We start from the raw sequence: 14,680 nt of genomic DNA, 5'->3' as shown, positions 1-14,680 counted from the left end.
ACCCCACTCAGGAGTGCCGGCCACCGTGGAGAGCTGGCACAGCAAGATGACGCAACAAGAGCCACAGAGGAGAGAACTGAGAAGATGTAGCAGAACAGCGGAGCCGAGGTGGCACAAGAGAGTAATCACCTCTCTCCCACTCCGGAAGGTCCCAGGATCAGTTCCCAGAGCTGCCTAATGAGAATACAAGCAGACACAGAAGAACACACAGTGAATGGACAGAGAGAGCAGGAAACGGGGGAAATGGGGGGGAGGGGGAGAAACAAATAAAAAATAAATCTTAAAAAAAAAATCACATTACTAATTAATATCTGTCCTAGTTTCTCATCTGCTAGAACCAGTAACATACAAAGGTTTGACTTAAACAATGGGACATTATTGGCTCATGGTTTTGAAGCTAGATGAAGTCCAAAATCAGGTGTCAGAAAGGTGATGCTTTCTGTCCCAAAGACTGGCCTTCTGGGGCTGGCTACTGGCGAGCCTTGGGTCCTTGGCTTTTCACACGTCTTCTTTCTCTTCCAGGTTCCACTGACTTTCACCTTTTTGCCCTTTCTGTGGCTGTCTCTTAATATTACTGAATTTCTTCTTGTTGCAAATTGTTAAATTGGATTTTAAATTTGGGCCTGGTGTGACACCATGGGGGAACTGAGACCAAAATGCACGAGAAAGGGTACTTTGTTTCTCATAGGTCCTGAGAGACGGGAAAGCATTAGTGGTTGATGGGAAGTGCAGTTGGCTCAGAGAGCTCAGCCAGCAGGTGGGGAGCACACAAGCCGAGAGAGAAGCAGTGGTCATGGTCGGGAGAGGTCAGTGGAGGGAGTCAGGGATTGGTTAATATAAAACAAAGGTGTGCAAAAAGGTGAAGGTCCTGGGGGTCCAGATGGTCAGCCTATCATCTGGGACGAGCTCTAGAGCTGAGGTGAAGTGTGTGGGTGATAGCCGCAGATGCAGGATTGGGCTCTGGGGGGATGCATGCCCCAGGTCTGGAAAGCCGATTATTAGCTAGGCTAAAGTCAGTGTTGAGGCAAGTGGTTTAGCCAAAGTAAGATGGATGCCAAGGCAGCACAGAAAGTGAGATAGTCAGGAAATATTTCTGCTATAAAGGATTCCAATGATCCGGATGAAAACCCATCCTGCTTTAGTTGGCCACACCTTAATCAAAATAACCTATTTGCAATGCGTTCATACACAGGAATAGATTAAGATTAAGAACATGTTTATTTGGGGTAAATAATTCAACCTACCACACCAACATAATATATATTAACAGTTTTAAAACATTAATTTTTAAAAATTTTACAGTTCACCTTTTCCACTTGGCATTGAGGTACAGTCACAGCATTATATTTACTGAGAAAAAACTGTTGCCATAGAAATGAGGCTGTCATATCACCATGATGTAACTGTTGGCACAAATTGTCTCTGGCTTTGGCTACTATGACTACTATTTGCAGTTCCAGGGTCCTCTAATGCAAAGATACATTGAAGTCACAGCCTGTCTACTGTCCTTAATTGAAACAAGAAGTGTCTTATAAACATCAAAGCCATATAATTATCCCCTCCACATAATGACTGCACCTCTAACTTGTCTTGGCTAAAATAGCATAAAAAGTGATGTTGAGTAGATGAAGATACTCTGGATTTTTTTTTAAGTTAATAGTTTTATATCAAATTGGATCATATAGATTTTAGGAAAAAAACATCCAAAAATTCTTCCACAAGGGAGCAGATCTGGCTCAAGTGGTTGAGTGCCTGCATCCCACATGGGAAGTCACAGGTTAGGTTCTCAGTGCCTCCTGAAAACAAAAAAACAAACAACATGCAAACAAATGAGAAAACCAACTCAGGGGAGCTGATGTGGCTCAGTGGTTAAGCACTGGCTTCCCACGTACGAGGTCCTGGGTTCAATCCCCAGTCCCAGCACTGGGAAAAAAAAAATTTTCCATGAAACACTTATTTATTCAATAATAATTATAAGCCTGTTATACTACAAACTACATAATAAACACTTAGGGGTATGAAGATGCAAAATCCTGGGCACTTTCAGATATTTATTATTTCGTTTGATCCTTATAACAAATACTATGAACTGGGCGTTATCATCTCTCTTTTCCAAAGTGGAGACTGAGACACAGAAGTCACAGCTGGAGGTGGAATCAGGCTGCAGCCCAAGCCGGCAGTGTGAACCCAAGGCTGCAGCCTTTGGATCTCTGCACGGAAAAGCTGGAGAGTGTGAGGTCGCAGGGCCATGAGGGAGGAGCTGCCAAAAAGGATTGTCAGCTTTATCAAATGCTGTAGAGAGGGTGAAAGTGGAATGTGAGGGGAAAGAAACAGAAAAGGAGATGAGGCCTGCGGTCGTTGGTGACCTTCAAGAATAAGTTTTAATAGTCTGGCAGAGACAAGAACCAGACTGAAAGGTGTTGAAGATGTAGAAGCAATATATAGACATTCTCTTTTGAGCTCTGAAGCAAAAGGAAGAAGAAAAAGAGGTTGGCCAAGAATAAATAGGATCAGGAGAAGGACGGATTTTTTTCTGAAAAGGGTGCTTGAGCATTTTGCTCAATGCAGATGCAAGAAAGAGGATTGAGTTAATGAAATTAATTCCTAGAAATGGGACCCTCTTGCTATCAGGGAAGACAATAATAGTGAATGGACCAGGAGATAACATGCAAAGCTTCCTCTGAGCTAGAAGGAGAAAAGTCAGGTGGCTATGATGTCAATCAAAGAGTTGATGAGATATAAAGTGAGGGCTTGAGGAGAATGAGAGAGGCTTAGTAAGGAACAAAGGACAGCATTGGAAGCGGATAAAGACTTCAGTGATTAGGTAGTGAGAATTACAGGAAACCTGTTCAGCAAAGACAATTTCTGGCTCCCTCACAGACCAGGAGTTAAAGCAGAGAAACTAAGGGAGGGATTGAAAATTAGCAATACCAAGGCAGAGAAAAAGGACAGATTGGGGCATTTTGAGGTTCTTGTGAGAAAATCAGTGAGTAGGTCACGGCCAGGTAGAGAGTCCATGAAACTACAAAAAGACTGGGAGGAGTCTGGAAACCTGAGTAAATGCAAAGAACAAGTTCATCATGAGTGAAAAAAATAAGGGAAGTGGAAGAAAAGGGAGATTTTTTTTATGACAAGAGTTTTCATATTCTAGACTTTGGGGGTGAAAAAGAACAGAGTTATAAACAAAATTGGAAGTCCACAGTGTGAGTTTGCATATGGGTGAATAATGTGAGGGTGGAGATGAATGTCACTGGAATTGAGGCTAAGAAATTTTGAGGCCATCACACTGAAAAGACATTAACACTGAGACTAGATCCTCTGATGATGGCAGGCATGAGTTACAAGTTCTACGAACCTGATGCTAAGGAACTCCTATTAAATCATTCTCATTGAAAGATTTAATTGGGAGGTTTTGATACATCTCAGTAAACAGGTACTATATGCACATTTTGAAAATTGTACAAACCGTTTCATGAGGCTTTTCTCTTTTCTGAACTTTTAGATGTGAGCTCTGGTAGCTCAATGGATTGGGCCTACAAAAATGGAATACACTATGCATTTGCTTTTGAACTACGGGACACTGGGCACTTTGGATTTTTACTCCCAGAGACGCTCATCAAGCCCACCTGCACAGAGACCATGCTGGCTGTGAAGAACCTCACAGTGCACCTGCTAAAGAAGTGCCCCCGAGAGACCTCAGCAGTCGACAACCAGAGAGAGAGCTGATGCTGAGCAAGGGCTCTTTGGGGCATGGGTGGAGATTGTTTTTAAAGAGAAAGACAACTACTTAGAATGAACACATCTACAGACTTTTAAAAGACCGTCTCATGCAATTAGACTCTCTGTGGCAAAAGGAAATGGTAAAAATTAGGGCATAGCCGTTTGTTGTATGAAAAAGCATGCATTTTATATCCCTTGAGAGTCTTGTTCAATTAAGGAAAGGAGATGTTTTCAAATCCTTTTTGTCTTAAGACATGTACAAATTATTTGAGGATTTCAAAAAACGTCATGCCCTCATTTAAGATCTAGGCTACTAATGATATTTAACAATTTGGTTCACATTAAAAAGGAAAAAAAAAAAGACGACTATATATTTTAATATAATAAATATACAGCTTACCTAGATCTCAGCTTATTCGTATCTTCATCCCCTGGCATTAGTGCTACCATATATAAATATTACAAGACAAAGCAACTTATGTTCAGACTCTGAAAATGTCACTTTATTAGTTGAGGTGCCACACACAGGTAAGCGCTTTACACTAATAATTTCACTTATTCCTCCAATACTGAGGTAGCTACTACCATTTTCCCCAAGTGAGAAAATTGAAGCCTAGAATGGTTACGTAGACTTCCATTCCTAGGAATATAAAGATTAGGTGTCTAGACTACTGGAGGTAACGAAAACTTCTGAATAAATTTAAAACATCAGAGAAGAAAGTAAGGAAATCTCAGGTCAGGCAATGAGTGAAAGTAGGAACTTAGAAAAGTGTATACTGCTATCCTGAGAATATTCATCAAATTCAAGTGAGGCCAGACCTTGATTTTTACAGCATTTTGGAGAATGGAGTCAAAACATAACATACTTTCAGGGCTGCTCAAAGGTGGGAATAGTAGATTTTCCTCCTACCAGAATACTAGGATTCTAAAGGGCCATACATTCAGCATAAAGGTAAATTAGAAATAAACCTACTTCCAATAGACTATAGGAAATCTAACTATTTCAAATTTTGGCAAGAATGGAGTGGGCAGAATTTGGCACTGAGAATTTGGAACTGCAAGGTAGCACGTAAAAAGATTTCAGCCCAATTTCAAGCTAACTAGTTGGTGTCCATCCAAGAATTTAATTCCAATTAATCCCAGATTAGTAATACCTCTTAGCATTAATCAAAAACAAATACAAACCCTCTCAGAAAGAACCCAGCTACATCTCAGACTCAAAGAACTCCCACACTATAAAATTCCAGGACAGTTGGAATTGACAGCTGATGGTCATGACTAACAAACTAGAATAAAAGGCACCTATGTGAGAAGAAACAGCAGAAAGACATGCAAGAACTTCTGAAAACTGAAATTATCAAACACAGACTATAAAATGACTATGTTTAGTATTAAAAGAAACAAAATACAAACTTGGTAATAAGATCAGATAAAAGAATCTACAAAGAATGACCAAGCAATATTTAAAAATGTTTTAGAAATGAAATTTTGAAATACATAAACATGAAATAATTGAAATTGAAAGTAAAACCTCAGTGGATGGATTTAACAGCACAGTAGACAGAGATAAAGAGACTGGACTTAAAGACATATCCAAAGAAATTGTATAGAATGAGGCTTAGAGAGGAAAGAAAGATTAAGATTCATAGAGGGAAGCAGATGTAGCTCAAGCAATTGTGCTCCTGCCTACTACATGGGAGATCCATACTTTGTTTTCCAGTGTCTCCTAAAGAAGACAGCAAGCTGGCTTGATGGGCAGGCACAGCAAGCTGACACAACAATATGATGTAACAAGAGACACAAGAAGAAAAACATAATGAGAGACAACAAAGCAGGGAGCAGAGATTCCCAGTGCTTCCAGAAGAGAATGAGCTGGTGCAATGGGCAGGCATAGCAAGCTGACATGACAAGATGATGCAACAAGAGGAAAAGCATAATGAGAGACCCAACAAAGCAGGGAACTAAGGTGCCTTAAGTGCTTAGGTGCCATCCTGACAAACAGACACAGCAAGTGTAAACTATGAAGGGGTAGGGAGAGATAAATAAATAAAAAATCTTTTAAAAAAAAAAGACATGGAAGATAAAGTAGGATGGACTAATGCATATACTGTTTGAGTCTCAGAAGGAAAACAGAGAGACTGCTGCAGAGGCAGCATTTGAAGGGGTAAAGGCTAAGAACTTTCTTCAACAGATTGAGGAGATCAATCTACAGATTTAAGAAGCCAAATGAATCTCACGTCCACACCCACACAGATCAGTGAAATTTTGAAGCAAGAAAGGCAAAGAAAATATCTTAAAGACAACCAGAGAGAAAAGATAATTTGCCTTCAAATGAACTTAATAAGACTTACTTCTGACTTATCACCTAGAGAAACTAGAAAACAAAATAATTCAATGCACTGAGAAAAAACAATTTCCAACCTAGAATTCTATAATCACCAAATATATCCTTCCAGATTGAGAGAAAAATAAAACCATTTTAAAAGAAACAAAATAGAGTTTGTTATCAACAGACCCTCTTAAAGAATATTCTAAAGAATGTACAAAAGGCAAAAAGTCATCCAAGATAGAAATTTTAAGATACAAAACAATAATAAAAAGGTTCTTGAAATGGATAAAGATATTGGCAAATATAAACAAAATTGACTAATTAAATAGCAACAGCTTATGAAGTTTATTGTTTTTGGAATAGATTAAAATACATTAAAATAAAAAGTGCTTTAACCTTAGGGATATGTACTAAAAGAATACAAATGATATGTAACAAACTAGTACAGGGGAGAAGTTAAAATATGAATCAAGAGATGCAGAAAAGTTAAAAATCCACAGTGATGCCATGTTGATAGTATGTAACTTGATATGATGTGATGAGCATGGCACTTTTACTCTGTGGTCTTCCTCCCCAAAACTCATAACTCTACTCTTATCATAAGAAAAATCTCAGAAAAATACCAATTGAGGGTCATTCTACAAAATACCTGACCAGTACTCCTCAAAACCATCCAGTTTCAAGAAGGCAAAATGGAAATTAGAAAATATTTAGAATTGACTAACAATAAAAATATTACATATAAAAGGCATAAGATGCAGATAAAGTAATACTTTGTGGGGAGGTATAGTCTTAAATGATTTGCCTGAGCTAAAATTTGAACCCAGAAACAATGGGTAGCTTATCCATTCAGCAATTATGCTTAGAGTGGTCTGACTCAAACAAATAAACAAAAAGCACAGTAGGCTCTGCCTAGATGTTATTGGACCACATAGTTTGGATTAGATGAGGGAATACAAGAAGCCTTCACTGGTAGATGATATCACTGTGGACAAAATATAATGATGTTTGTTAAAAGCTAATCCATCAGGTCCATAAGAATCTTATATCACCCTTATGAGTGCAACTATTTCAAATATTACAACTATGATAAAACTTAAAATAATATTTTCCTTGAATTACAGAGCAGTTTTATTATTTTTTGACATCAAGAAAAAATTTAAATGCATGTTTTTACTTTTTTTAATGCATCCTGGGGTACATGTTCATCTGTACCAATCTATCTGATGGCAGTCAAAATAAGAGAACAGGACACTAATACCTGGATTGCCATCCCAGTACTTGCCCTGCATGCAAAAGTTGCTTGCAGGCAGCTAAATTAGTGTAAGGAACAAAGTATACAGCCTGAGGCAAAGGATTATCAGCTTTAAGACATACAATAAAGCATGCAAGACCATGAAGAAAAAAACATTTCATAGGGAGAAGAGGGGATATTTGGATTCCTGTAAACAGAGGAATTCCTAAGGCCACAAGTGCATATTCAGTACAAGGCACATTCTCAGAGAGGATTGGTAATGATCCTGTGCTTTCACTCAGGCTATTCTCCAGATGTATTTATAGAAGGGCTAAGCTCTGAAGAAGAGCACCAGCCAACACAAAGCCAATATTCAAAGACTGTGAAAAGCATGTTTGTTTGTTTGTTTTTATTTGAGCTCCTGGCAATCAAGGAAATCTCTGTCATATCACTAGCTGGATACAAACTTGAGAAACAGACATCTCAGGGACTAAATTCCAGAGCTAACATATTAAGGTATTAAAATATACAATGTACAACACAAGATCACAAGGCACACAAAGAAACAAGAAATGATACCCATCCAAAGAAGCAAGATAAAACATCAGAAATCATCAGTGAAGAATATCAGACTTTGGACATACAAGGAAAATATTTTTTAATGGCTTTAAATATGCTCAGACAGTAAAAGGAAACATGCACAGAGAATTAAAGGATATCAGGAAAATATGTAAACAGAATGAGAATTTCAATAAAGAGGTAGATGTTATAAAAAGAAGCTAAACAGAAACATTGTATCTGAAAACCACAATAACTAAAACTAGAAATGCTCTAGAGGGTTTTATCAGCATATTGTAGCTGGCAGAAAAAAGAATCAGTGAATATAACTTGAATATTAAAAAATGAAGGGAGCCCATGTAGCTCAGTGGCTGAGCTCCAGCAAAAGAGAGAGAGACAGAGAGAGAAATTATTCAGTCTAAGGAGCAAAGGAAAAAGAATTATAAAAAGTGAACAAAGCCTAAAAGGCCTGTAGCAGTTTGATATAATTGATGAATTCCAAAAAGAAATAATGGATTATGCTTGTAATCTGATCTGTACTTGGGCATGACTGAGTTATGATTAGGGTGTTGTGTCCCCACACCTTGGTGAGTGGGGACTCACAGATAAAAGGCATGGCAAAGAACAGAGTTGGGGATTTCTGATGTTAGAGTTTGATGCTGAAGACCTGGGAAGTCAGCACCCAGAGGAAAGAGAAGCCAGTCTCAGGAAGGAAGGAACCTTGGACCCAGAGAAAAGCAAGCCCCAGGAACGTAGGAATCCAGGAAGCCTGGACCCTTGCAGACATTGGCAGCCAAATAGACTTTGGTGAGGGAAGTAACATATGCTTTACAGCCTGGTATCTGTAAGCTCCTACTCCAAATAAATACCCTTTATTAAAACCAACCAATTTCTGGTATTTTGCAACAACACCCCTTTGGCTGACTAATACAAGGCTGTGTGACACCATCAGGCATAAGAATAAAGAATAAATGGAGGGAAGCAGATTTGGCCCAAGGGATAGGGCATTCACCTACCACATGGGAGGTCCAAGGTTCAAACCCAGGGCCTCCTGACCCATGTGATGAGCTGACCCACACACATTGCTAATGCATGTAAGGAGTGCTGTGCCATGCAGGGGTGTCCCCTGCATAGGGGAACCCCACATGCAAGGAGTCCACCCCATAAGGAGAGATGTCCAGTACGAAAAAAGTGCAACCTGCCCAGGAAAGCCACCACACACATGGAGAGCTGACACGGCAAGATGACGCAACAAAAAATAAGACACAGATTCCAGGTGCTGCTGAGAAGAATAGAAGCGGACACAGAAGAACACACAGCAAATGGACACAGAGAACAGACAACTGGGCAGGGGGCGGGGGCGTAGGGAAGGGGAGAGAAATAAAATTTAAAAAAAGAATAAATGGGGGGCAACGAATATAGCTCAAGTAATTGAGCTCCTGTCTACCATATAGGAGGTCCAGGTTTCGATACCCAGGGCCTCCTAGCCCATGTGGTGAGCTGGCCCATGCAGAGTGCTGCCTAGCACAAGGAGTGTTGCCCTACTCAGGGGTGCCCCCCATGCAGGTGTGCTGCCCCACACAGGAGTGCAGCCTATCCAGGAGTGCCACCCACATGGAAAGCTGATGCAGCAAGATGATGCAACAAAAAGAGACACAGAGAAGAGACAATAAGAGATGCAACGAACTAGGGAGTTGAGGTGGCACAAGAGAATGATCACCTCTCTCCCACTCTGGAAGGTCCCAGAATCAGTTCCTGGAGCCACCTAATGAGAATACAAGTAGACACAGAAGAACACATAGCAAATAGACACAGAGAGCAGACAATGGGGGGGGGGGGAGGAGAAATAAATAAGTAAAATCTTATATTAAAAAAAAAAGAAATGGGGAAGCAGATGTGGCTCAGGTGACTGGGCTCCCACCTTCCACATGGGAGGTCTGTGGTTCAGTTCCCAGTGCCTTCTAAAGAAGAAAACAAGCTGGCATGATGGGCAGACATGGCAAGCTGACACAACAAGATGACACAATAAGAGACATAAGAAGAGAAAATATAATAAGAGACACATAAAGCAGGGAGCAGAGTTTCCCAGTGCCTCCTAAAGAAAATGAGCAAGATGGCGAGCTGATGTGATGGGCAGGTGCAGCAAGCTGATGCAACAAGATGACTCATCAAAAGACACAAGGAAAAAAGATAATGAGAGACAACAAAGCAGGGGATGGAGGTGGCTCAAGCAATTAGACTCCTCCCTACCTTATCAGAGGCCCAGGTTCAGTTCCTGGAGTTTCCTAAAGACACAGCACCCAACAAGTACAAACAACAAGGGGGTGGGGAGAAATAAATAAAATAAATCTTTAAAAAAAAAAAAGAATAAATGCATTATGGGAGTGCCAAAAGGATAAAAAAGAGAGATAGGGGAAAAAAGAATCTTCAAAGGAAAAATGCTGAAAAATCCGCAAATTTCACAAAGATATAAATATACACATCAAAAAGCTCACTGAACCCCAAAGAGGATGAACTCAAAGGGACCCCTACCCAAACACCTTATAATTAAACTTTCAAACGTTAAAAACAGAAAGAGAATCCTAAAAGTTGCAAGAGAAAAGCAGTGTGTTGTGTACAAGGGAGCTTCAATAAAATTAAGTGCCAAATTCTCATCAGAAACCATGTAGGCATGAAGACAGTCAGATGACACTTTCAAAATGCTAAAAGAAAATAATTGCCCACAAAGAATTCTATATCAGGCAAAACAGTCTTTCAAAACTGAGGAAGAGAATAAGACATTTCCAGATAAACAAAAGCTAAGGAAGTTTGTCAACATTAGTCCTGCACTACAAGTAATGCTAAATAAAGTTCTTGATAGTGAAAGGAAGGACACTAGACAGTACATTGAAGCTCCATAAGGGAAAAAAGGCCTCAGGTAAAAGTAACTAAAAGAGTAAGTGTAAATGACAGTCCTACTGAAGTTTTGGTTTGTAATATCACTTTTTACTTCTTACAGGATCTAAAATGCAAATGAATGAAAAGTAATGATAAATATATGGTTTTGGACACACAAATTATAAAGATGTAATTTGTGAAAAGAACAACATAAAGGTGGAGGGATGAAGGAGTGTAGGAACATAGTTTGTATATGCTATTTAAGTTGGTATCAATTCAAACAATATTGTTATAGATTTAAGATGTTAACCATAAAGAAAATATATGAAAAAATATTCATGAAACTAAAAAAGGACTCTAAATGTTTCACTACAAAAGAGTAACTAAATATAAAAGTAGTCAGGAATGTGAAATTTAAGCCCATGGTAACCATAAAGAAAATATATGAAAAATATTCATGAAAGTAAAAAAGGACTCTAAATGGTTCACTACAAAAGAGCAACTATATATAAAAGTAGGCAGGAATGGGAAGAACTGAGGGACAAAAAGGTATAAGACTTACAAAAAACATCAATATGGCAGAAGAAAGTCATTCATTAACAGTAGTTACTTTAAATGTAAATGGATTATACTCTCCAAACAAAAGGCAGAGATCAGCAAAATGGATTTTTTGAAAAAGCATGACCTAGCTATATGCTATTTCAGGAGATTTATTTTAAATGCAAAGACACAAATAGGTTGAAAATGAAAGAATGGAAAAATATCCATGCAAATAGTGAAAAAAAGAGAGTTGGGGTTCCTGTACCAATATGAGATAAAATAGACAAAGCCCAAAACTGTTACAAGAGGCAAAGAAGGACACTAAAAATTCACAAAAGGGTCAATTCATCAAGTAGTTATAACAATTATAAACATATAGGCACCTAACAACAGACCCCCAAATATATGAAGCAAACATTGACAGATTTGAAGAGAAATACAAACAGTCCTACATTAATAGTAGGAAACTTCAAAACACCACTTTCAATAGTGGATAAAATATCTAGACAGGAGATGTAATGAAATGGAAGACTTGAAGAATACTATAAACTGTATCTCACAGACTTATATAGATTGAAACCTTACAAAGTATCTTCTTGGCCACAATGAAATGAAGCTAGAAAAGGGAGAACTGGAAAATTCACAAATACGTGACAATTAGACACTTTACTCTTAATTAAAGAATAGGTTAAAGAAGAAGTAAAAAATGAGATTAGAAAATACCTTGACACAAATGAGAACAAAAACACAACATACCAAAACTTAGGGGATGCCACAAAGGCAGAGCTCAGAAGGAATTTTTTAGCTGTACATGCTTACATCAAACTAGGAACCCAACCTCACACCTGGAGGAACTAGAAAAAGAAAAGCAAGCTAGACCCATACTAAGTAGAAGGAAGGAAATAATAAAGATTACAACAGAGATAAATGAAATAGAGAAAAATAAAGTAGAGTCGACAAAACCAAAAGTTGATTCCTTGAAAAGATCAATAAAATTGACAAACATTCAGCCAGACTGACAAAGAAAAAAAGAGAGAGGATGTTGATAACTAAAATCAGAAATGAAAGGAGGGACATTAAAGGAGGAACATTTCTAACAATCACACAGAAATAAAAAGGATCAGCTTTGGGAAGTGGATGTGGCTCAAGCAGTTGGGTGTCTACCTCCCACATGGGAGGTCCTGGGTTCAGTTCCAGTGCCTCCTAAAGAAAAAGATAATTAGCAGACAGCAAGCAAAGAACAATGAGCAGATGGCAAGCAGGGACAACAAGCAGACAATGAGCACAAACAACAAGCAAACACAAGGAGCACAAACAATGAGCATACAGATGAGGGAGCCATCTGGTGGGGGGAAGGATCAGTGGAGCAGATGTAGCTCACTGATTGAGCACCTGCCTCACAGGTATGAGGTCCCACGTTCAATCCCCAGCACCTCCTAAAAGTAAATAAAGCCCTGATTACTTTTTTTTTAAAAAAGGATCATAAGAGGATGTTATGAACAATTGTACTCCAACAAATTTTATAACCTAGATTAAATGGACAAATTTGTGAAATTACCTAAAGTTACTTAAGAAGAATTAGAAAATCTCAATAGACCTATAACAAGTGAAGATATTAAATCATTAATAAAAATCCTCCCTAGGGAAGCAGACTTGGCCCAGTGGTTGGGGTGTCCGTCTACCACATGGGAGGTCCACGGTTCAAACCCCGGGCCTCCTTGACCCATGTGGAGCTGGCCCATGAGCAGTGCTGATGCACGGCACTGCCACACAGGGGTGTCCCCCACGTAGGGGAACCCCACGCGCAAGGAGTGTGCCCCATAAGGAGAGCCGCCCAGCGTGAAAGAAAGTGCAGCCTGCCTAAGAATGGCGCCACTCCCACGGAGAGCTGACACAACAAGATGACGCAACAAAAAGAAACACAGATTCCCATGCTGCTGACAACAGAAGCAGACAAAGAAGATGCAGCAAACAGACACAGAGAACAGACAACCCAGGCGGGGGTCGGGGGGAAGGGGAGAGAATTAAATAAATAATCTCAAAAAAACAAAAATAAAAATTCTCCCAACAAAGAAAAATCTAAAGTAGGTGACTTCACCAGTGAATTCTACCAAACATTCAAAGAATTAAAGGCAATGTTACTTAAACTCTTCCAAAACTATGAAGAGGAAGGAACTCTTCCTAGCACATTCTAAGATGCCAAAATCACCCTAATTCCAAAACCAGAAAAACCAGATAAAGATATCACAAGAAAAGAAAAATGCAAACCAATCTCCTTCATGAATATAGATACAAAAATCTCAACAAAATATAGCAAACTCAATCCAGGAACACCTTAAAAGGATCATACAATATGATCAAGTGGGATTTATCCCAATGAACGTAAGGGTAGTTCAACAAAAGGAAATCAATTAATGTAATATAGCACGTTAGTAGAATGAAGGAAAACATACTTCATGATCATCCCATTAACAGAAAATAGGCATTTGACAAAATCCACTACTGTCTTGATAAATTAGAAAAATAGGAACAGAAAGGGAACTTCTTTAGCATAATGAATGGCATATATGAAAAATTTGCAGCTAATATCATACTTGGTGATGAAAGACTGAATCTTTCCCCCGGGTGAGGAATAAGACAAGAATACTCACTTTCAGCACTGCTATGAATAGCATGGTAGACAGCCAAAGCAATCAGACAATAAAAAGAAATAAAATTTAACCAAATTGTAAGGAAGAAGTAAAACCATCATTATACACAGATAACATGATCCAATATATGGAAAATCCCATGAAAGCTACTAGAATTAAAGAATGTATTCAGCAATGTTGGGGGTAAAAGACCAGTGCACAAAAACCAGTGGTGTCTCTGTACATCAGCAATGAACCATCTGGAAAGATAGCCAGAAAATAATTCCATTTGCAATAGCATCTAAAATAATTAAATATCTAGGAATAAATTTAACGAAGGAGATAGAAGATTTGTACACTGTACATTGTAAAACATTCTGAAAGAAATTAAAGACATCCTAAAAACATGGTATTTTAGTTAGCTAAGCTGCCGAAATGCAATATACCAGAAATGGGTTGGCTTTTACAACGAGGATGTATTAACTTACAAGCTTACAGTTCTGAGGCCATGAAAATATCCAAATCAAGGCACCATCAGGCCATGCTTTCTCCCTGCAGACCAGCTGCCAGTGATCTTGGACTCCTCTGTCATAGGCAAGGCACCTGGCAGTATCTGCTGGTCCTCCCTTCTTTTCTGGGTTTCCTTGCTTTCAGCTTCTGACTTCCATAGCTTTCTTTCTCTCCCTCTCTCTCTCTATTCACCCTGACTTATAAGGAACTCCATAAGAGGATTAAGACCATCCTGGGCCACACCGTAATTGAAGTAACCTAATCAAAAGAGCCCACCCCCAG

The 14,680-nt window shown here is 38.9% G+C and overlaps 1 protein-coding gene across 2 annotated transcripts in view; it reads left to right on the top strand.

Annotated features, from left to right (window-relative positions):
- The window catches only part of CPA6 (carboxypeptidase A6), a 402,022-nt gene that overhangs the window by 352,925 nt on the left and 34,417 nt on the right, over nt 1–14,680 (top strand). Inside the window, exon 11 of one of the 2 annotated variants that reach the window (XM_058275618.1) lies at nt 3,503–4,123. The exons of the other annotated variant lie outside the window; for it this stretch is intronic. Coding sequence (XP_058131601.1) covers nt 3,503–3,726 — 224 coding nt within the window. The 3' untranslated portion in view covers nt 3,727–4,123. Of the gene's footprint in view, nt 1–3,502; nt 4,124–14,680 lie in introns of those variants that run through there. 2 annotated transcript variants of the gene reach the window in all.

This window comes from Dasypus novemcinctus, chromosome 14 (assembly GCF_030445035.2).
Source record: "Dasypus novemcinctus isolate mDasNov1 chromosome 14, mDasNov1.1.hap2, whole genome shotgun sequence".
NCBI lineage: Eukaryota > Metazoa > Chordata > Mammalia > Cingulata > Dasypodidae > Dasypus > Dasypus novemcinctus.
This window is presented reverse-complemented; position numbering and strand designations above follow the sequence as displayed.